At 41.3% G+C, this 24,601-nt stretch overlaps 1 protein-coding gene across 1 annotated transcript in view; it reads left to right on the forward strand.

Moving 5' to 3' along the window:
• The window catches only part of DPY19L1 (dpy-19 like C-mannosyltransferase 1), a 64,216-nt gene that overhangs the window by 15,177 nt on the left and 24,438 nt on the right, over nt 1-24,601 (forward strand). The window contains exons 3-13 of the mRNA XM_054726327.1: nt 615-702; nt 3,002-3,139; nt 6,003-6,123; nt 6,731-6,824; nt 10,336-10,393; nt 13,652-13,743; nt 15,627-15,726; nt 17,681-17,758; nt 18,255-18,341; nt 20,335-20,394; nt 20,929-21,009. Of these exons, the coding sequence (XP_054582302.1) occupies nt 615-702; nt 3,002-3,139; nt 6,003-6,123; nt 6,731-6,824; nt 10,336-10,393; nt 13,652-13,743; nt 15,627-15,726; nt 17,681-17,758; nt 18,255-18,341; nt 20,335-20,394; nt 20,929-21,009 (997 nt within the window). The remainder of the gene's footprint in view (nt 1-614; nt 703-3,001; nt 3,140-6,002; nt 6,124-6,730; nt 6,825-10,335; nt 10,394-13,651; nt 13,744-15,626; nt 15,727-17,680; nt 17,759-18,254; nt 18,342-20,334; nt 20,395-20,928; nt 21,010-24,601) is intronic.

The raw sequence follows: 24,601 nt of genomic DNA on the forward strand, positions 1-24,601 counted from the left end.
TAAGATCGCTTTCCTCCGTGGCCCTTTCTGTGCAGGTGGTTATGACTTCCCTTCGCTGTCAGGGAATCATTTCAGGCTGATCGGGGGAATATACACAATCACATGCAACACAGGCGTCTGAAAAAGTAGTTTAATTGATAAATCAGGTCAGAGTAATAGAATTTTTTAATAAAGAGATTCATTATTGAAGAGGTTATATTTGAGATTCTATTTCGCTTACCATTAGTATAGTGTTCATGTTGCGAAGAAGATTAATTTTTTTAATCTTCTGGATAGAGAGAAATATGAATTTCATTAATCAGACATTTCTGAAATGGTAATTCAATGACATTTACAGTTTACAAATTTTATTGTACTTGGCTTAAAGTATTTTCTGGTTCATTTTACATTTAAAATCTTAACCGGAATGTGTTTTCTTGCAGAGAGAAATTTTAGTACAGATGTAAGACATATTGAGCAGGAAAACAAATATGGGTACCATTGTATTTGCCTGTTGTTACGAAATTATCTGCAAATTATTAGATAACTTTATTTCTGCATTTAGTGTTTCTTTCAAAAAGATGACTTCGTGTAAGTTTCAGCATTGTTGCTCTGTTGCTCTTTTGTTTTTGCAGGAGCCACATAACACACCTCTTTGAAAATGATCGGCATTTTTCTCACCTCTCAACATTGGAAAGGGAGATGGCTTTTCGCACTGAAATGGTTAGTTTTCATGTGATATTTGATTGTAGTATTTTAGAAATCTAAACATGTTAAGCTTTTTCTTATGGAGATTTTCAACGACGTTCCAAAGTAGAAAGAGCGGGCACCTTCCATCTCCCATCCCCCAGTTTCAGCACCTCGGACACAGCCATTTTTCTTTCCATCCACACCTCACACACCCCTCTCCTCAAAGGAAACAGCCTTGTATCATTTCATCTGTCAGCACTTTCATGAGGATCTTTTGGGAAGGACGTTTTTGTTAACGACAGTCCCTTTATCACTCTTGGAAACAATGAACAGCAATTTTTAATAATGTCGAGTGTCAATCCCTGTTAAAAAAAATCTTTTTTTTACAGTTAGTGTGTTGGTATATTTGAATCAGGATCCAAACATTGCATTAGTTGATGTATCTCTTATTTCGCTCTTAAGCCTTTCAATCTACAAGTTCCTCTTCCATTTTTGTTTTGTTTTCCTTGCTATTTATGTTTTGAAGAATCCTGGCCTTTTGTCCTATAGAATTACTCTCAGTAATTCATGTATTTAATATGTTCCACTGTCCCAGATGTCCTGGAAATTGATAGATAAGAGTCTCGATAGCCGAAGGTTTGATTTTTGCGGGGAGGGGCAGGGATACTTCAGAAGTGGGGCTATGCACTGACTGTGCCATGCGAAGAGGCACGCGTCACTGGTCGTCTCACTTTCTGTGATGTTGAGATTGATCGATGGCTTTAGGTATTGTCATAGCTGGCCCTCACCCTAGATCAGTTATTTCATTAGGATTTCCAGATGATGACTATCTGTTCTATTACCTTATCTGCATTATTGATGTAACTCTTCTATAAAGGACTTGCCCATAATACTTATTTGGTTTCTCTGGGCCAGGGGTCCTCAAACTTTTTAAACAGGGGGCCAGTTCACTGTCCCTCAGACAGTTGGAGGGCCGGACTATAGTTTAAAAAAAACTATGAACAAATTCCTATGCACACTGCACATATCTTATTTTGAAGTAAAAAACAAAATGGCAAAAACACCCGCATGTGGCCCGCGGGCCGTAGTTTGAGGACGCCTGCTCTGGGGTGTACCTCATGCAGATAAGACGGGGTCCTTCTTGATTCTTTCTAGATACCACTTTTCGGAAAAATTAGTTGGTTCTCCTGCATCTTCTCATTATGATCGATGGAGTTTAACAGTTTGTATAAGCTTACCTGTCTGTAGGTGCTGAGAGCCTGGCAGCTGGCTCTCTGTCCCTTTGACATGACTCACTACTGCCCTGTAGCTTCCTTACTTTCCGGTTCTGTAGACATTTTATCTCCTGACCTGGAGTTGTCCAGTTTTTTAAGAAGCCCTGATTCCTTTCAGTGGCAAATGGTATTTAGAGACCATAATTTTGGTGCTTAGATATGCTCATTGCTGCTATTTTATGTTAGATTGGCCTTTTAAGTAAATTAGAATTAGGAAACAGTATTTTTAAGAAAAAATAAATCGTGAATTTATGTTCATATTTTTAAATTAAAATTTAGAATTTCATGGTTTTTACTTATTTTATATTAAATTTCTATCTTTTCTGTTAGCCTGAGAATCTTGGTTTGAAATTACTTACTTTTGAAGAATAACAGTGTCAATGGTATTGTTAAAAATGTGATTAAAATATGATATCTGAGAACAAGTTAGGACTTCCTTTCATTTCAATCTGACTTAAGGATACATAGTAGGGATGCACAGTAAAATTACTATACCTTAAAGTTATTGGAAAACATCTCCCAAATTGATAGTTTAATTTCTTTCTTTAAAATTATTTTGACATATAGGTATTTAAATTTAAGTTTATGATTAAATAAGATATTTACATGATTCCAAAATCAAACTTACAGAACAAGAATTCAAATAGGCTGTTAGGAGAAACATTTTTGGCTAGGTAAGAATTTGTGGCTCATGGTGAATTTTAAGTTCCATAGCAAACCACTCACCCTATTCATAAGATAGCCTCCTCCAACACTTACATTCTATGGGTTTTCTTAAACGAGGTGTGCTGAGCAATGTTAGTTTTTTAAATGTAGAAACTATTTTTGAAGCTCTTTTGAGTCCATTTGTTTCAGTTAAGACAAAGTTATACTAAAATATGTAGGTTTTTGCAATCTAAGAATTTGTCAGTGGTTAAAAACCTGTGAAGTTGGTTGTAGTTATTACTTACTGGATTTCTTTGTTTTTCAAACACAGCGTACTTGACTTTTTTAAAAGCTAATAGGAGGTATAGTAATTATGTACTCTTTATTATAACTATACTATGTGCTTATTTCAGGGACTGTATTATTCCTACTTCAAGACTATTGTGGAAGCACCCTCGTTCTTGAACGGAGTGTGGATGATTATGAATGATAAGCTGACTGAATACCCCCTTGTTATTAACACATTAAAAAGGTTCAATCTTTACCCTGAGGTAAGTTACTTTTTCAATTGTGATTTTCTTACTTAAAAAAAGAGTGTTATTTGTATTAAGTGCTCATTCTAAATCTAAAAAATGATTCAAAATGAATTTTATTCCATTTTAAAAAAGAACGTATCTCTTCTTGGAAAGGAATGTGAAGAACTCATTGATTTTGAAGGGCTTGAACAGATGCCGTGGGGACTGTTTTGACTGCGTGGCTTAGGAAATGTGCAAATTGTCTGGGTCGGGTGCTTGAGGGGATTATAACAAGGCAGCACCATTCATGTCACATGTCGTTGGCCACAGTGCTTCTTCCTTATCTGGGATGCTTCCTTTAACTGGAGGAGTATTCTTCCGGTGGCCCACCCACGAGGCGAGGGAGGAAGGCAGTGGCATCAGTGCCTTGTTTTGGCCTCTCCTTTACCACCCTGCGTCCTCCGGGGCCCAGCTGAGCCGTGCCTTCCCAGTGCTCGCCTCTTTGACCTGATGCTGGTGCTCCAGTTATGCCCACTTCCCCGGGGTCTCTTCTTAGCACACCGGCTGCCAGACAGCACGGGCCGATGCCAGGGCCGGAGGCCTTGGTCTCTGCAGGGCCCCCAGCCCTGGCTCAGGACCAGTAAGAGCGGGGCTCCCGGTCGGTTCCCAGGGAGTGAGAGGAGTTGAACTTCCAGGTCAGTGAGTTAGCCCGGCTGATGAATGGGCAGACGGAGGCCAGTAAATCACCACCACGGCTCAGTGCTTTCCTGCTTCCTGAGCACTTTCTGTAACCACGTACACAGTGGCTTTTGCAGGAGGAGGATCACAAGAAAAATGGGATCACATGGCACGTTTTTAAAATAAATGCCTTTTGTCTTTTAAGACTATTTATAACCATTTTCCTGTGTCATCTTCTCTTCCATAGCATCCTTTTCAGTGGCTGTGTGCACAATGTAGCATTGTTTATTTACTTCATCTTTTATGAAAATTCTGCTTGTTTTCAACTGTTTAAATATTCTAACACTGCAGTAAGCATTTTGAACTCAGTCTTTGCACATGTCCTTAGTTTTTACACTGTAACTTGTTGATGTGGAACTGTTGAATTGAACAGAATACTTATTTGAATGATTGTACATGTCGCCAAAGTGCTTTCCAGGTAGGTTACAGCAGTTGAAATTCCCCTAGCAGTGTTTTTGAGAATGCTTGTTTACTGAATCCTTGCTGCCTTGAGTAAACCTTTGCTCTGTGTGTGTGTGTGTGTGTGTGTGTGTGTGTGTTTGTGTGTGTGTGTATGAATTTATAGGAAAAATGCATTTTCACTTTAAAAGGTGAGTTTTCATGCCCTTTGTATAAATTGCCGTTGAAATTTTAGAAGGGCTCATTTATTGTGTGGAGAATGTTAATACTATGTTATATGGATAAAACATTTTCTCCAGCTTCCTCTTTGCCTTTTAGTTTTGTGTATGCTGTGTATGTATTATATCTGTGAATTGTTTTAATTTATTATTTTCTTTTATCCATACAAGTAAAAAATCCTCTTTTTAATAGTGATAGTTATGTTTGTAAGATTTACATTTCTAGTTTGGAACTTGTTTTAGTGTAGTGTGGGGTAGGAGTGTAATCGTATTTTTTCACAATGGTTGTGTGACCTAACACTTGGATGTGTGCTCCATCTGCTCTCCACATTCATTATTATATACAACATTATTATACATTTATGCTTCTGTTTTTGTTTTTTACATATATCTTTATTGATTTCAGAGAGGAAGGGAGAGGGCAAGAGAGATAGATACATCAATGATGAGAGAGAGTCATTGGTCGGCTGCCTCCTGCACGCCCTCTACTAGGGATTGAGCCTGCAACCCAGGCATGTGCCCTGACCGGAATCGAACCTGGGACCCTTCAGTCCGCAGGCTGATGCTCTGTCCACTGAGTCAAACCAGCTAGGGTGCTTGCTTGTTTTGGATTTCGTATTCAATATGGCCTTAAGTTGAGGTCTGGAGGCAGACTTGGAGATTGAGATTTCCTGCAGGACGTGTGGAGGGGGTGCCTTGGGGTCAGTGCCTGGAGGGGAAGAAGGAAGCAGGATAGGGCGGGAGGAGGAGTTGGGCTGTGGTGCAGTCACAATAAGGCCTGCAGCCAATCCCAGGGGAGCCCTGGAGCTGGGAGGGCGCTGCAGTTGTCCTACCTGGAGGCCAGGGCTCTGGCACTAGCCAGTCAAAGGAGGTAGTTGTCCTTGGGCAGTGAGTGTGACCTTGAGTGAATTTACTCGATAGCAGAGGGTAGTTCCAGAGGGACTCAGCTGAGAGCTGCCAGCTACAATCCTCCCAGCTGACTGAGCCCTGGAGGTCTGGGTGGCAGTCCACCACCCGATGGGGTGCTTTGATCTGTTGGCTCTTCTTGTGCCAGGACCACACTGTTTTAATTGTAAGTAATACTTTTATGTGTGATAGGACAGTCTCTTCAGTTATCTCCTTTGTGAAATTCTTCTAGGTAAAAGTTCCTGACAGATACTTGACATTTGTTTAGTATTGTTTTATGTGTATGAATTAATTTGAGGGAGAATTCACATCTCAAAAAATTAGATCTATTCAGGAAGGCATCTCTCTGATTGTTCAACTCCTCTCTGTTCCTTAGTGGAGTGTTATAGCTCTTGGCCATATAAATCTTGCATGTTTCTGGTTTTATTTTGTTCTTGCCGGTGGGTGAGTGTTGAGGACTGACCAGCGAGGAGTCCGTGTTGGGGAGTGTGAGGCTCATCTTACCAGACCTCAGATTCTGAGTAGATGGTACCAGAAGGGAAAATTGGACAATGATCAAGTATCTTCAAAATATTCCAGTAATGAAACTTTTCAGGATAATATCTTTTCTCATAATGCCTCTATTTTTTAAAAATTAGGTCATCTTAGCCAGCTGGTACCGGATTTATACCAAAATAATGGACTTCATTGGCATTCAGACCAAGATATGCTGGACGGTCACCAGAGGGGAAGGACTCAGTCCCATCGAGAGCTGTGAAGGCAAGTTTCTCTCTGCGACCTTGTCCAGTTTGTGGCAGCCCAATAGACTTACCCCAAACTTAGGGTATGAACAGCCACCGTTTTATTCTGCTAATGGACGTGCGGAGTCAGGAATGTGGGCAGGGGCCAAGGCTGGTCCGTTACCCTGATGTGGGGGGCCTCAGCTAGTCTCCAATGGCTGGGAAGACTGGTGTCACCTGGGGGCTGCTGCACTTTCATTCTGGCTCCTGGGCCGCGGTGAGTGCGAGGCTGGGCTCAGCTGGGGCGCCTGCCTGTTCCTTTGCCAGGCAGCTTGGCTTTTATATAGCGTGTACCTCAGGGTGGCCTCCTAGGGCCTAACCAGCTTTTACATAGGTCCCACGTAGTGTGGCTTCTGCATTCTCTGTTGAAGTAGTCACAGCCCAGTCAGACCCGAAAGCTGGGGGTAGACCCCATACTTCCACACGAGGAGTGTCTGTCCACGGCTGCTACCCTTTCATCTGAGGTCCGCAGTAGTGGTGTGTGTATGGATGGAAACCAAGGCAACCACTTGCAGAATAAGCATGTTTACTATAAATCGCCAGATGCATAAAGTAATTTCTAGAGCATATGTTTTGTTCATTTAAAGGATTGGGAGATCCTGCTTGCTTTTATGTTGCTGTCATTTTCCTTTTAAATGGACTGATGATGGCATTATTCTTCATTTATGGCACATACTTAAGGTAAGACTGTTCATTGAGAATATTTTAGTTTGTGTTTTAATGTTTGCTAGAATAATCTAAACAGTGAGTGTATCATTAAAGTGTGGTTCCGTTTTATAACAATGCCATTTCTGGTATATCTGCTTGTAGATATAAAATTACCTTCCATTTGGATGATTTCACCATTGCCATGGCCAGCCAAACTGAAAATCATTTTAGAGGTTTAAATACAACATGGTGGGCACATGTGATATATGTTAGATATTCGTAACCATTTGAGCATAAGCAATATATGTTATTTACATAAAATGTAATGGGAAGGACCACTCGTTACCAGGTGAGGTCAGTGGCTGTTCCTTTACTAATGGAAAACTAGGGCTGTATTTTGTGCAGGTATTTACTGTCCGACCTGATTTACTAGTAATTGAGCAGCATTCCTAAAACTGAAAGCTTGAGAATTTTCTAAGGCTTTTTCTGTTTATCACTCTCTTTTTTGACAAGTCTCCACGCTGTTTACTTGTTGAACTATTTTGCCATGAGAGTACCCTTAGAACGTTCCTTTTTTCTGCTTGCTGATTCTTCGTAGCACGGAAGTGTGGGCATAGTATAAGTATGCTTTTCAATTGGAGTTCATGGGTTCGAATCTGCTATTCTCCCATTGTCTGCTTTGCTTTGGCAGTGTGGCATTTCATTTTAGTGCCTCTGTTGAGTTCTTAGCTCACTGTTTGAGTATAGAGCAGCTACTCAATACATATTTATCAAATGAGGTAGCAGGTAGATCAGTTGAGAATATATTTGCATATAGATTGAAGATACTTTGATGCTAAGATTTCTGACTTAGCTCTAAGAAAAGTCTTTAATGATTTAATTGGGGAAGACGGAAATGAAAATACATGATTAAAATGTGTGAAAAATTTTGTTTTTGAAACAAGACAACTTAACCCAGAGTGCATGGTGATCAGGAGAGGAGGTGGCTCGCGGGGAGCAAGGCCGTGTGTCTTGGGAGCAAGGAGGGAGGCTGGCGTTTGGTCCTCCTGCCGAGCACTGCCCATCTGTCTTACGGATGGCTTTATTACATTTGGGAGATTGGATTTTAAGTAAGGAAGTTAAAATATGGAAATGACATTATTGCTGAGTCGCTAATCTGAAGCCATGCTCTTTCTTCATTGCAAGAAGGATTTCTGTGCATTTATTAAAGTCATCATTCAGAATAATTTTCTTAAGTGCCTGTTATAACCGTAGCTTCAAAGGCTGAAGGTACAGTACCCACTGCAGAGTGTCCTTAGCTGTCCATTGTCCTAGGCTGTCGAGATGAAGGCTGGAGGGCAGACATGCTGTATGGAAGCTCTGAGTTGGGTGGAACCCGTTAACATTGTGTTTTTTTATGTAATTTGAATAAATGACATGGGAAGCAAGAGTTACTGCCAGTTCTTTGCTTTGCCCTTACAATGTATATACATATACACATATGTGTGTGTGTGTGTGTGTGTGTGTGTGTGTGTGTGTGTGTGTATTGCAACAAAGGTCTTTCAGGGCTGGACCATGGGGTGCAGTGTTTTATCAGGTTAACTGAAGTGCCAGTTGTATAGAGAAGAATGTTTAAGAAGGGATTGGTAGGAAGGAGACCTAGTAAGTTAGGAGACACCGTCTTCGATGTGAGGAGAGAATAAGGTAACGTTTGCAAGGCACCAGAAGAATGCCTGCCCTCAGAACACAGTTTTTAATTGAATGAAGTGAATAAATAAATTGAGCTCAGGGTTGCCATATATGAAAAACTGAGCTCAGGGTTGCCATATATGAAAGGCACAATAAGAATATATTACCTATCACATAAACTTCATTGGCATTCACTAGTTTAGGAAATATTTTTTCCAATGGACTCAGCTGAAGCTTTCCCTCTGTAGATTCCACTCTTTCCTTAGAGCTAGTTGTTTACGGAAGAAATACACATATAGCACTTACGTACCCAGCTCTGGTCGAAGCTCTTTACTGTCATAAACTCATTAATCCTTAGGGTTAGCCCTGTGAGGTCGGGTAACCATTTTATAGGTGAGGAAACTGAGGCACAAGGACATTAAATAACTCTCCCGAGGTCACATAGCTAGTCAGGTGCAGATGATTGCTTTGAATCCATGTCACTGAAGGGTGAAAAGAAAAAAAGAAAATTATAAGGTTATTAAGTATCAGAACTGAAGTGTCTGCATTCTTACCTCCTCATTTTATATCTAAGGACTCCAGGCTCAGAAGGTGAGTGAGATGTATGAGCAAAAGTGGTAGATGTTTAGCAAGCTCAGAGCGCTTTACAATTTGCACCATAGCAGCTTTCATATTTTCTGACAGTTGGTGGTCATATTGCAAAAGAAACTTTTTTTTAACCACTAGGGAATGCTGAAATATCAACTGATCAACTGTAATAGGGGAAAAATCAATTTTAAGTGTTCTGGTTAGAACATCTTTTCTGTGTAGCGAAATAAAAGGACCTCTGTGGTATTTATTCTCTAAGGACGGAGGGGAGGGAGGACGTGCTGGGACACTATTGTGGAGTGATTGGGAGTCACATCGTGTCACAGCAATTGTAACGCAGCATTTCTTGTAGAAAAGCAGGGCATTAAAGCGCACCAGGAAACCCGCCTCCCTGGCTGGCTAAGCAGAGCTTTCTGCACTCATGGGAGATGCTCACCATCACCAACATTATGGTAGAACACTGAAGAATTTTGAGGTGGGGAAGACAGGAAATGCAGAAGAATTATAGGAAAGTATTGCATCTCACTACATAAAATCCAGAATTCTGGTAGAATATACCATAAATTATACCAAGAGACTTTGTCACACAAATGATAAAAAAAAATAAAGATTTCCCTAATCTTTAATGAGAGAAACAGACAATCCAATAGGAAAATGGACAAGAATGTGAAATTTTCTTTTCACAGAAGAGAAAATGCACCTTGTCAGCAAAACAAAACAAAAAACAGCCCCACTACGAGGACGCTCTGTGTGACAGGCAGGAAGTACAGCTCACAGTAACAGCGAGGGTCGTTTCCACCTGTGCGATGGCAAATGGGACAGGTCTGGGCCCATCAGTCAGTTACAGAGAAGGGGGTGTGGATGGTATGGCGTTTCCTGCAAAGTTCACATTCTTGGACTTGGCCGGCTCATAGGTCTGTCCTATAGAATGAAAGCACCAGCATTTACAAGTACAAGGGTGTTTATTTGAACTTCTTAAAATTATTACAGTAAGGAATTGAAAAATATCTGTCCAACAACAAAAGGGCAGGACAAATTGCAATTCATTTATACTATGCGATAGTTGACATCTGTTCAAAACAGTGCCTTGGGTTACATGTATTGATTAGGAATACTCTTCATGATAAATTAATTAGAAAATTCCAGAGGCATGTTAATAGTATGATCACGTTAAAATCTGTTTGTGATGGGTCAGAGGAAGATGTGCAAGGATGGACGCACACTGTGATTTCAGCTTGGTTGGGCCTGGCCTGGATTCCGTGACCTGAGCACGTTTTCTCTCTTGCAGCGGCAGCCGGTTAGGAGGCCTGGTCACAGTGCTGAGCTTCTTCTTCAATCACGGAGAGGTAGGCAGCCTCAGGATTATTTCCAAAATCCTTGGGGGGTTTTACTTCTAGAAATACGAAGTTTATTCTATGATAGTCAAATATTTTTAAATTTTTATGAAATTTTATAGAAATGCAGGTTTCTTTTTAAAATTTAATGTCTTTAGAATTTATGATAGCATTCTTTAAATGTTCGACCTTATTTTGATTCAAATTATAAACAGTAGCGTTTATTGTAAGTTAACTTTTCACCATCGTGGTAGCTTTTATGTGGTGAAGAAATCATGGGTCTCTATCGATGCTTTATATAACTTCAGACTGAAAGCTCACGCGTTAGCTGTTACCGACGCAGCTACCTTCCTGGTGTGGGCATAACTTCCTCCTATAGGAGCTGTATCACACATTCCTGTGTTAATGTATTTACCGTAAACTCCGATAGACTCTAAGCATCCTTCGTATAGTATTTTATTTTAGTTACAAATGTGCACATGCCCCAGGGCTTTCTTAGGAGACAGCTTGGTAGGAAGCACGGACTCCGGATCCCGCCCCGCTGTGCTCAGACCCTGGCGCTGCCATTGGGTGGCTGTGGCCTGGACAGTCATTGCCTCTCACTCGCCTGTGTTTCCTCTTTGTACCTGGGCATAAAGGGGCGACCCAGCTCCTGGGGTTATCGGGCATTAAGTGAATCCAGACGTGTGCAGTGCCTAGGACCATCTTTGACACATGGTAACTGCTCTACAATTGTTAGTCTGTATTATTATTAGTAACTTAAAGTGTAACGTAAATTCACGGTGCCAGACAAATCCTTTCACTAAATCAGAGTTGTAATTGAATTCCTAGTAATGTGCCCCTGACCAGTTTTCTTTCATGTTAAGTAAGTTTTGTGTGAAGGAAAAAGAGAGGTCAGCTTGCTTTTTGAGCTTATACACTAAGTGGCTCAGTCCTTGAAAATGCACATGTTCAGGAGCTCTACCAGGGGTCACTCTGAACTTAACGGTGCAGTCAAGGCTGAACTTGTAAAATTTGAGTGGGTTACTAATGGATATTGAATTAACACCTGGTTCGTATTTAGAATCACGGAGATTTAAAGCTGGAGTGATCTTATGGGGTAGAGCATTTGACATGATTACAATACAAACATCAATTAATTGGTTTGGTCTGCGTTTTGAGCAAAAACAAGGAATTATTTGGTCCTTTTTGACTGGATGCTGCTCAGTGTCATAGTATGGGCCATGAAACAGAGCACAGCTTCCGTGCGGATGACTGTGAAACAGGAAGCGGCTGCCAACCCCGGGGAGCACGGAGAGTCCACGTAAGATGCTGCAGGGAGGGGGTACAGACACCTGTACCGTTTTATTCACAGTGTCACCCCCAGATTCAGTGAAAACGGGACATCTGAAACCGGGCTTTAAAGAGTGCTGTCTGCCCGGCTGAGAGGCCTGATGTTCCCTCGGTGTTAGGGTTCATTCCGGACCTTCCGTTCTTCATATAATTTTGATACTCTTGGAGCATGAGCATCATTCCTTACACAGTCTTTCTAGTTTTTAACGATGCAATCCAGACTGTTCAGTTCCTCTTCCAGGTGGGTAGATTTTTCGTTTTTCAGCTACTTGCTATATTTATTTGGCTATGCTGAGCTATCACTTTCTACTTAGGAAAAGGTGACTCAATGTGATTAGAACTGTGGTTTTACTAAAATGGTCCAGGCAGTCATGGTACTCACACCAGTGAGGGTAGCTTGGAGTAGAAAAGGACCATTTTGAGTAATGACGTATATTAAAATTGAGAGCATACATTGAAGTTTTGGGTAAAATAATGGTGAGAACTCAAGGAACTGAGAACTATTTTATTATAATTTTATTTTTCAGGTTGTGAGATTTTTCAGACCCTTTTTTTTTCTGACTTCTAAATACGTCGCCTAAAGTATAGGATTGCTGTATGGGAGGGGTGTCTACTCCAGGGCCTGTCCCTCAGTTAGTGAACTTCCCACAGGGTCACGTGCTCTGCTCCCTGGGCTTGCTGGGGGCTTGCTGATCGGTAGCCTTCTTTCTTAGCAGAGCTATTTTAATCATGGAAGCGAGTGGTTTATGTGCCAGAAAATAGTTGTGAGTTGTTACTGGCTTTTAAGTTCTATTTCCATTATTTAGTTTGCTCTGAACTTGAGTCTAAGATAGTGTATGACATACTTTTAAAAATAACCTCTCTCAGATGGTTTTTACAAGGGAAAATTTTTGCCTGCACAAAAGAACTACAAAATGTATGAGAAAGGATTAACCCAATTATTTAAAACAGAAATTTAAATCTGAAACGTGAACATTCAATAAAGGGGCTATTAGTTGCTGAGAGTAATGATCGATAATATTGAGGTTGTACATTTCATAATGAAACCTCGCAGATGACTCCTAGGTTTCTTCCCGTGTTGGTCCTGTCCCCATGGAGAGCTCTGGCTGAGATGCAGGCTCCCATCTGCCCTGCTTCAGCTGCTTCCTCGTGTGAGACATGCTGTATGCAGCGTGCTTGACCCTTAGCATGATGCGATTGAACAGCATTGAGATCACATATAAAAAAAGGAAATACTTTTGCCCAATTTGACTGTTAGGAATTTATTATATGTGAAATAGGTTTGCTTTGTTTTTTCATGATGAGATTTAGAAACTTACTCTCAATCATGACCGATGTTTTATATAAACCATGTTCACAGATGTAAAGATATGCACATATGAAAAGGAAAATCTTTTAAACCAAAATAATTCAAAGTATATAGAGGGACTGCTTTAGAGGCACATCTAATTACCTTTCTTGTTACCTGTAACATTTTTCTGACCTGTATTAGTTTCTTAAATATTTTTTAACTGACCTGAGATGAAAATATTAATATAAATGTATCTGTTTCTGATTACTTATTGAAGTAGTTATGTTATTTATATAAGATTTGGAAAGAAATTCTCAGAACACTTAGAAAATAGTCTCAGAGTCCTTAGAATATTCTTGTATGGCAGATAAGCAGTAAATGATGATATCCGGATACACATTAAAATGGAAGCTCTTTGTTGCTGACACGTCCTGATGTTAATATTTCACGGGATCTGTGCTGTGTCCCCTGCTCACCAACATTTCGCACTTCCCAGTTTTGCTGTTGGTGGAAACGTGGTAGCAGGTTTGACAACACACGGTTTAAATTAAGTGTGAAAAACCTCTCTGTGCGTAGAAACGGCAGCTTTCACCTGGTATGTCTCAACAAGTGTCGCCAGCACACCTGACGCTGTGAATTCTCTCTAGTGCACCCGTGTGATGTGGACTCCGCCGCTCCGTGAGAGCTTCTCGTACCCGTTCCTCGTGCTTCAGATGCTGCTCGTGACTCACATCCTCAGGTAACTTTGACTTGTCCCGGTTGCTGACTTTGTTTCTTCTGCATCGAGTAACTCAAGCTAGAATTTTTAATCTTCCATAATAAAAACAATCAATATCCTATATAATAAAGAGGTAATATGCAAATTAACCAGCACACCATCACAAAATGGCTGCACCCGCAGCGGAGGCAGGGTTCCCGTAACACAAGATGGCTGTGCCCACAGCGGAGGCGGGGTTCCCGTAACACAAGATGGCTGCACCCACAGCGGAGGCGGGGTTCCCGTAACACAAGATGGCTGCACTCACAGTGGAGGCGGGGTTCCCGTAATGAGCGATCAGCAGTGACCTGAGGCTGTGTGGTGCCAGGGCAGGCTGGGGGACCTGAGGCTGCGCCCCCTGCCTAGCGGGGCTTGACTAGGGACCTCAGGCCGTCCCCCCCGCCTGGTGGGGATTGATGGGGGACCTGAGGCTGCGCCCTCCACCTGGTGGGGATTGATGGGGGACCTGAGGCTGGGGGGCGGCGGCTGGGTCTGGATCTCGCCAATGGGGGTGGGGCCGGCCAGGTGCGATTTCGAGGTGTGCGTGGGTGGATGGGGACTTGACTCTGGGTCCCGTGGTGCACCTCAGACTCCGACAGGAGGAAGGTTTTCATATATATTTTACTAATTTTCTTTCATCTCTGATACTTCTATTATAGAGAAATGGCAAGTAGCAATATTAAAATATTTCCTCTAATTAATTCTTTTAATGTGCACGGGTTTCGTGCACCAGGCCACTAGTAATAACATAACTAAGATGAAGCTGATGCTAGGTGAAGTTCAAAGGTAGTGGGAAAATGCTTAATTTTAGACGGCGGCTTTCATCTTTTACTATGATCTACAAGACAGAAGAGCTGCATTTTACCTTGTGACCTGGTACACCCAAACATGAGTGAACACAGACAACTCAAACAAGTTCCATGGAATGGAACCCTTATTATGTAGGATGCAGTCATGTATATTCTTTCCCTCTCCTCCATTATGGCTGGTTCTTATCTAATCAGTTAATTGGTGCTCATGAGTGGGTCACCTGGATTCTTTAAGTGCTTGTTTGGGGGCGGGCTGGAAAGAAAGGGTTGGACAGCAGAGCACAGAGGGAGGTCCTCTGGGGAAGGGGTGCTTGGGGGCCTGAAGGAAGATGGGCAGTCACCTCCTGTCCTAAGGGCTCCTTACTCTGTCAGGGGCACACCTTGTGGCCTCAGGATGCTAACATGGACACTTCACTTCGTGAGGATGTCAGGTGTGTTGGAGCTGTGCATTGGCTCACCGTTTCAGGAGGAAAGTAGTTCTTAAAACTAACATGCAAGATGAAAACACTCACGCTCCTAAAAATCCTAAATTACAAGTACGACCCCGCCTCTGCGTCCTCTTCTCTTGTTGGTGTCCTACCTGAGCAGGGCCCGCTTTTCTCCCACATCCTCCCCAGTGTCTCTCCCTCCCCTGCCCCCCATGACCCCCCAGCTGCTCAGCCTGAGTCCCTGCAGGACTTGCCTGCAGCATCCCGAGCACTGCATGTGCTGCTCCTGCGCTTTTTCAGGGCCCCTCGGTCTCTCCAAATGGGTCTGCTGAGGCGTCACACGTGTTTGATTAAGAATTTGCCAAACATGGTTAGAAAAAGTTCAGTGGCTATGCCGACCCAGGTGCCTCTCTCCCCGGCTGGCTTTGTTTTTGTAGTAATAATGTGTATTTACTTCTCATAGAAGGTGGTTGTAATTGAGTGTCAGGAGGTATAATTTCTAACCCATTGGCTCACTTTGCCCACTCTGTGCTATAACCAGATCATGTTTAGAGATTCTAATTTGCAGCAGTTGGGAGCCACGCTTGAATGCTTGTTAAACTCACTGATCCTTATTCATCCTCTCGAGGGCCCCGAAACTCTATCGCGGAAGCTTGATCGCGCTGTGCATCTCCAATGTGTTTTTCATGCTTCCGTGGCAGTTTGCTCAGTTCGTGCTTCTTACTCAGGTAAGTGCTTCTTTCTCTAACCTGACTTACGTGTGGTGTGTTTAATCACATGCACTCATTTGTATAAAATTATAGAACTGAGACGTTATACGATTCTAAGTCTAGAATGTTTTTTGTTAATTCTTTTAAAGTTCAGAGTAGAGGAATACGTAAGATTTACTTATAATGGGTGTTATTTACCTACCTGTGGAATGCATTGATTGAACTCACATTCGTAGGAATGCCTGTCGGCGTTATTCAATATTCATTAGTGTTTAAAAGAGGACAAGGGCTCTAACTTTAGGTATTTCTCTTAGGTGAATGTATTTCTTTATGAATAGTTGTGCATTCTTACACCTGGGGTAAATACACAGAGGATAACATAGGATGGGTTAGCTGAACAGCTTGTACTTTGTGGAACTCCCCTATGACCTGTGATCTATGTATCGTCTGTCTTTCCATGCCCTCGTCTCCTTTTCCCTTCAAACAGAGGTCTGCAGAACAAGGTCAGGCTCGCTTGTAGAGAGGGTCCCCCACCCACCCACTCACCCACCCATCCCCACTTCTCCACTGTTGCTGGGCCATGTCAGTCACTCAGGCAGCGCAGTGTTCCAGGGACAAACCTGGTGAAGGGAACTTGGTTTTCTTGCTAATAGGAAATTTGTTGTAGATTCTTTGGAGGTAAACCACCTGATGAATGGAACTGACGTCATGTGTTTAAGTATTTAGCTGTTTGCAGTCTTTTACCCCGTTTGTGTCGTAGGAGGAGCATGGAATTCAATTTGAATTTCTTTCTCCACAATGGAGGGTGGAGAGGCAACATTTGACATAATATCTGTACTTTGTTGGAGGTGCACTTTCCCCATTCAATCAGATCCTCGAAATAACCCCGGCATTCTTAGAATTCTTGGTAATTACATGCACAATTTTCCTCAAAACTATAAAGAAAGTTAAAATACCTTTGTAGTGAAAGTACTTCTTATTTGAAACTTGATAAATTTGATAACTACCACTTGAATATTTATGAAAGAGAACATTAACAGAGATACTTGTAAAGCATGACTAACAAGCAGAGCTTAATGTGTTATACACACATGCATTACATAATTATTTTTTTGAGTTTATTGTACCTTCTTCAATTATGTATTAATGATAGTGTTTTAATTAAATTTTAATATTTTTTGATTGGGCAAGGAAAGTTGTAATCTTACCTGTTGACAGTAGAGTAACCCTGACATTGAAATGAGTATTGTTTTGGTTAACCCACAGAGTAGGGTAGGTAATTTAAATGGTTAATTGAGAGAGCTGTGTATGGAAAAGAAAAATCAACCGATGTTTGCTATATTAATATATTGACCCATATCCTATATAATAAAGAGGTAATATGCAAATTAACCCTCACACCCTCACAAGATGGCTGCCTACGACCAGGCTGGCAGGGGGTTAGTGAGGGACGACCAAACGACTGAACAAGCAGGCTGCGTGGGGCAACCACGCTGGTGTGGGTGGGGCTGTGAGGGGCGACCAGACCGTCAGGGGCGGGCAGTTAGGGGCGATCAGGCTGGCACGCAGAGGCAGTGAGGGGCAATCAGGCTGGCGGGGGGGGGTGCGGGCAGTTAGGGGCAATCAGGCAGGCAGGCAGGCAGGTGAACGATTAGGAGCCAATGGTCCAGGATTGTGAGAGGGATGTCCGACTTCCAGTTTAGGCCCAATCCTGGGGACAACCCCCAGGGGTCCCAGATTGGGGAGGGTGCAGGCTGGGCTGAGGGGACCCCTGCCCCTCGTGCATGAATTTCATGCACCGAGCCTCTAGTTCAATAATAAATTGATAGGTAAGAGGGAAAGTATATAACTTACTTTCAATAACAAATATAAATCAATTTGAAACCTGAATTGTATATATAATTTTCACTCATTATATATATTCATTGTATATATAATTTTTATTTTTAACTTAATTTTTATTCAATTTCAGATTGCCTCATTATTCACAGTATATGTTGTGGGATACATTGATATATGCAAATTACGGAAGATCATTTATATACATATGGTAATGGTTTTTAAATTTGTTTTTTCCCCCTTGAGTTTGACCTCAAAACAAACTCCTGATAATTATTTGATTTGTTTATGGTTAAAACTGGTCGTTCCATGATTCCATAACTAAAACAAGTGTCCTTCAAAAACTGTGACATAATTAACAGACCTATTTTAAACAGGCCACCCAGGAGTTTTAAGTCAGGTCACATTTTCTGATTTGAGGCTGTGCCTGACTTACACGTCATCTGTAAGAGGGATAATTCATGAAAGAGAAACACAGAATGCTTAATTATCCTGGGCCTCTATTACAATGACGAGGCGTGTTCACTTGCTGAGTGCTGCCTGTCAGGTGACCTTTCAGGTTTCGAAGTGTGGCATAGCACCTGGGCTGTGTTCCCTTTTGAACAGTTTGAACGTTGTCTATCGTGGGCATGTGCAATTTCCAGAGTAATAATAAAACTTTATTTTGTTTTATGTGCATTAATTATATTTTTCTTGGATTTTTCCAGATTTCTCTTGCACTTTGTTTTGTTTTGATGTTTGGAAACTCAATGTTATTAACTTCTTATTATGCTTCCTCTTTGGTGATTATTTGGGTAAGTGTCTTTAAGTACATGGCTGTTTTGAAATTAAGGGGTATCAGTTTCTTTATCACCGGCTTGGGATTTGTGAGGGCTTTTCTGTAAGAAGCATCTCCGTGAGTGCACCTGTATGATAGAATACCCACGCCTTCACTCCCAGCACAGGAAAGAAGCACAGCAGAGGTTGCTGTTGGAAAGCCTGGCACTTGCCTCATGGTCTAATGTGCCCTTCCTCCTTCCTCATCTTTCCTGTCACCTGAGCTTTGGTCCCAGGGTGAATTTCTTCTTCATCCTGTTGTCCTCTCCTCTTTTTGGTTTTTATCCGATTCCTGCTCCACTCCCTGACCCCCGTTCCTGCCCGTGGCTTCTCCCAGCAGTCTCTCCTCCTGTTCCACGGATCAGAGGCTCGAGGCCTTGGGTGTTAGGGTTTCCCCGTGTTGATTTGTATGAGATAGTCAGGTAGTTTAAATCAGGTGGTAATTCAGTTGGAGTTTGCTAGGTCACTACAGGTTTACATGATCAGGACACCATGGTGGGGAATCGGAGAAAATAGGCAAAGGCCATGTAACTCCTCTGCTACTTGGGTCAGATGACTTTCTAAATATAAACTTTCCTGAATGGAAGGACTTCAGAGGTGCTTATGCCTTTTTTAAATGTTTTTTATTTTTTATTAATGGGGTTCTCCAATACAGAGTTTTGTAACCCTAAGAAGAAAGAAATTGTTCCTGTTTAGTCTAGGTAGGTTTCTGGAAGACCAGCACATATTGTCCTGTCTTAAATGAAATGTGTTCTACTTCTTGAATAATCATTTAACGTACAGGGCATTTTGGCTTTCTTGATTTCTAGGACCCATTAGCAAACTTGGAACCTCCTATTTCTTTGTCCCATTTTACAAGTAACATTTATTTAAGATCTTATTTCCCAAGGATCTGCTTCTCCCCAATCTGGACCGACACCCTTTCAGGTTGTGTGACCTCAGAAAGTAGCAATTAGCATGAGGTGACGCTGTGTTTCCAACAAGGACCAGGAAAACTCATTAACGGAGTCGTTGTGCTCTGGACTAATGATAGTTCTTATAGTTAGTGAATTGTGCATGTAATTAGGAAATGCGAAAACGTGCTCAGTTCTCTATTTTACGTGTGTGCGTGGGCAAGTCCCGCTGTCACTCAGGCTAAAGTACATGGCTCTTGGCACTTGTGCCCAGGGAAGCCATTAAATGGAAGGTTGCATGCCAGTGACCTCTAACCTAAGCACATTTGCAGGGAACTGCTCTTCGTTCAGTTGAGCACCTGCAGTGTGTCAGGTCTCCTGCTAGGTGCTCGACATTGAGGTGTGTCGTAGGTATGAATGATGCGTATTTATGTATAGATATTTCATATTTTTGTTGTTTAAAAACACGTGATGCTAACAGTTACAGAATATAGCATGTTTTTGCATATTTAAGCATAAACAAACATATGCCTATTTTTATTTATAGTTATCACTTTGAAACGTGAATCTTAACACCTTTTGTGTTTGCAGATATTCAGAAACTTGTGAAAAGATTGAATTTGGTTCATGTATTTATGTTCTGATCTCTAACCTTATTTTTGCCAAGTTTGAAGGAGATTTAGATCACGATAGGGTATTATATTTTTGGAGTCTATCATGTATTGGACATGTTTATCCTAAGAGTTAATAATATTTAACTTAAGAAAAATCTTATGACTGTAAGGCATCTGTCTGAAATTCTGAATTAATTTTATACTTCTTGATTCTTAGGTGAGTCAGAGATAAAATCACTCATAAAAATTAATACATGGTGATTCTTTACAAAGTCGCTAACTGACCTAATCTACTTTGGTTAAAATGGGCTAGTTCTTGAAGTCAGTGAGCTTGTGGCGATGTTATGTGGAACATTGACAGTGTGCTGGATTTTAGAGTCTTGAGAGTCTTATTATTTAGAAGTATTTTCTGGCACTTGGATTTATAAGTATTAACTATATGCTGTGTTATTTTCTCCATGCAGGGTGTGCTGGCAATGAAACCACATTTCCTCAAAATAAATGTATCTGAACTTAGTTTATGGGTAAGAATCAATCTCTTTCAATGCATATGTTTTCCCTCTCTAAAATATGCCATTGGTTTTATGTTTTACTTTTAAAGAAATGATGTATGCAATACAGGCGATCTAACAGTTTTATTACACATTAGGGCTCAATTTCATGTACTAAATTGCCCTCTCATGACCCAATTTAAGGTTAATATTTGATAGGTAGTTAAAGAATTCCAGTTTTATTTATTGTCCATGTTTTTTCCTAAGGAGTGGTGCATGTGTAAGAAACTGTTAGTAGAGGGGGACTTTAACTGCAATTGCTGTATAAATCTTCTGTATAGTATATTACTTTTTATAATAAGTTATACATTTATATTTTTAGTGATCGCCCCTGGATTTTAGAGGAAAATTATTTTAATTTAAGGTGCTTTTTTTTTTTTAACATTTTCTCTTGGATGCAGTTATTTATGTAGCATGTGATTAAAGCATTTTTTCTTCCTGAGCTGTCTCTGAATGGCTATGTAAAGCATCAGCTAGTTTTTGTTTTGTTGTGTTTTTCTTTTGTAGGTCATCCAAGGATGTTGTTGGTTATTTGGAACTGTCATACTCAAGTATTTGACATCTAAAATCTTTGGCATCGCAGATGATGTAAGTGCATTTTCTCTTAAACTTGAAAGACTTGAAAAGAATCGAACAGGCTAAAAACAAATTACTTGGGTTATTAAAATGCCACTATTTAAACCAGATTCCAAGATGAAGTCTATTCATCTTTATTTTATTTATTTATTATAGTAGAAGGTAAATGTGACTACGTATAGTCTGTATTCTTTACAATTAATTTCTCAATAGAATTGTTATATTGGTCTTTCCATATCACAAAGATTATAATTTTTAAAATTTATCTTTATTGTTGAGAATATTGCAGATGTCCCCCATCTCCCCCTCCGTTAATCCCCTCCTCCCAGCTCCCGCCCAAATTATAAAATGTTAAGGTGAGAAAGCTCTAGAGATGTAAGCTCATGTTCTGAGGTCTGTGAGTCCTGGTTTCTCACTGGTTTCTCTGCAATCCCCTCTGTCACAATGAAGACGTTGTCTTCGGAGCCTCTTCACCTGTTGGTCATATTACATAGTCTTTTCTTTTCCCCCCTTGGTTTTCTGGTCAGTTCTTGTGAAAAGTTTACTTATGAGCCTTTATATGGAATTTATTCCAAGTTACTTTTATTAAGTGAAGTTTTTGTCGTTCTGTTTTGTTTTGGTTTTTTGGGTAGGAGATAAAATAAAAGGAGAATTTTGCTTTATAACATAAATTAAGGACCCTTTGTACCATAATTTTGCTTTGCCTATTTTACTTTGCTATTTAGTAAGCATATTAATTAAATTTAAAAAGAACAAACACAAGAACCAACATGGAAAGAGTAAAAGTAAACCACACATTTTCTTTAATTTATTTAATTGGCTGTCCTTTGTCCCGCTCTAGCGGATTAACGCCATGGTTCTGGAACTGGGTTCTGTGAAGTCCTGGGACCTCTGTGGACATGTCCCTGGGGCCCATCACTTCCCAGTCCCCTTGCCCGTCCCCCTTTCACCGGGCAGTTTAGCTTTCATCTCTTACACATTGTACATGGATACAGGTTCATATGAACAAGGGATATTTTTGCTGAAAAAAGATTGAAAACAATTAGGCTATTAATAGGTGGTCTAGAACTTCTGGAAAGATTTTTAAAAGTATAACACTGTAGTCTAAAATGGGTTCGTGCATTCAGTATGTACCTGCTGTGTGGCTGGCAGGAGAGTGCACCCTAGAGACACAAAGCTGATAAGACATGGTCTGGTGGAGAGAGGAGCAAGTCCTCGCGGTTATGACACAGTGTGGCTGCAGGAGACACAGTGTACATACAGGAGACACAGTGTGGCTGCAGGAGACACAGTGTACATACAGGAGACACAGTGTGGCTGCAGGAGACATAGTGTAGCTGCAGGGAGACACAGTGTGGCTGCAGGGAGACACAGTGTGGCTGCAGGAGACACAGTGTGGCTGCAGGAGACACAGTGTGGCTGCAGGAGACACAGTGTGGCTGCAGGAGACACAGTGTACATACAGGAGACACAGTGTGGCTGCAGGAGTAGTGCCCGCTGCAGGGAGACACAGTGTGGCTGCACCAGCACTGAGACACAGCGGGTCAGGGAGGGGGTGGGAGCAGAAGGTGACTGAGTCACCAGGATGTGGACAGTGAGCAGGGAGAAAAGTGAGAGAGCCCAAGTCCTAGGTTTGTGGAATTTGTCGCCTCGGGGGAAGACAGACTAAGGCGCTGGTTCAGGGCTGGTTCAGGTTGAAGGTTTGCATGTATGTGAAGTGGTCTTTTCTGTTTCATTCACGTTCCTTATTTGGAATTGGGACTGGCGTTAGGTGTTCACATTTCCAAGCACCGCCTCTTCGGCTTTGTTGTGTGTCCCTGTGTCACCAGTCTGTCACCCTCTCCTGCTGTGGGCTGTGCTGCAGCTTTTTCTGACGCTCGAGGGAAAGTGTGTGGCTCCTTGGTTTTCAGCCTCTTATTTTCCAATAAATGCATTAAAGCTATACATTTCCACAAAGCAGTACTTTTTGTGTGTCTCTTACAATGAACTCTTTTATGATTCTCCTTTTAACCTTGAGGTTAAGTTTTATGTTATTTAATTTCTAGCCAACAGGATTTTTAAAGCCCTTTATAGTTATCATTTTCCGATTTTATTGTATTTGTGATAAAAAATACAATTAGTACTATATGACTGAAATTTATTGCGGCATAAAATGTGAACTTTTTTGAAAACATTTTACTTTTGTTCAAGGGTAACATGTATTCTCTCTTTGTGAAGTTAGTATTTTATGTTTGTGTGCTTATTAATAGTATTATTCAGATTTTATATTAACGTTTGTCTGCTTTTTCTATTTTAGACGGAAATATTTAACATTTCTATTGAACACTGTCCACTTACCTATTTCCTCTACAGTTTTTAGGTTGTTTTTTTTTTTTAATATATTTTTATTGATGTCAGAAGGGAAGGGAGAGGGAGAGATAGAAACATCAGTGATGAGAGAGTTATTGATCGGCTGCCTCCTGCAGGCCCCCTACTGGGGTTCGAGCCTGCAATCTGGGGCACTTGTGCCCTGACCGGGCATCGAACTGTGACCTCCTGATTCATAGGTTGATGCTCAACCATTGAGCCACACCAGCCAGGTGGTTTTCTTTTACATAAATTGAATCTATAAAGTTAAATGTAATGATGCTCATGTTCGGATGATTGTGCTTTGCTATTCATTTGTCTGTGTGTGGTGTTAGCCACTCTCTTCCATATAGTCTGGCTTGAGTTCAGTTTTGTGAGATGTCATGGCTGCTGGCCTAGGCGTCTTCTGTTCAGTCTCAGGTGTAGCTTGTTCTCTTCTATGTCCAGCCTTCCTGCAGACTTGGGTTTTAAGTATGTCTTGCATAGACAATATAACATGGGATTGTTTTCCCCTTAAACCCAATTGAGCAGCTGTTCTTTCATTAGTGAAGTAAGCTCTTTATTTATATGGCAGACAATTATCATTACAGCTGGGCCTATTTCTTGCATTTTATTTGAGATTTACCAACTATTTTTCTTACTCTTTAGATTTTCTCTCCTTTTCATTGGACACACAGTTTTCTTAGGCTGTTTTAGGTGCTATTTGTTCTCCTGTTTATTTCTTAAAGTCATTAGCACACATTTCTTCTCCAGCAAAAGAAAGTGCTTTGAAATTGTTGAGCATGCCCCCAGCACCCTTCACTTCCTACTCACCCTGACCCCTGCCGTCTGGATACCACTGGGGATCTTAGTGAGGCTTTGTTTTAGATGGCATTTCCCCCCTTTTCTTCGTTACCCCTTTTTAAGACAATAATGAATTGGAAGTTTGGCAAATGTCTCATTTAAGTGAAATTAACCTACCTTTCTCGCATGGCTTTGTGGGAGAGGAGGTGAGGTGGGCGAGAGCACTTGGTAACATAAAGGTTACACAGAGTCGATTGCCAGTCAAAAAGCGCAGCTGTTCCCAGCCTGCCCGTCTCCTGCTTCTTGCAGAAAGTCTCCAGTCCCCTCTCAAACCTGAGTGGATGTGTCCTGTCCTTGGATGGGTGGCGGGGTGTCTGTGTTACCAGGCCCCGGCCTGTGGGCTCGGCAGAGGCAGTGGTGTGCAGTGTAGGGCACCAGGGTTAGCTCACGGAGCAGGGAAAACCCGGGGGAAAAG

Source organism: Eptesicus fuscus, chromosome 14, assembly GCF_027574615.1.
Source record: "Eptesicus fuscus isolate TK198812 chromosome 14, DD_ASM_mEF_20220401, whole genome shotgun sequence".
Classification (NCBI taxonomy): domain Eukaryota; kingdom Metazoa; phylum Chordata; class Mammalia; order Chiroptera; family Vespertilionidae; genus Eptesicus; species Eptesicus fuscus.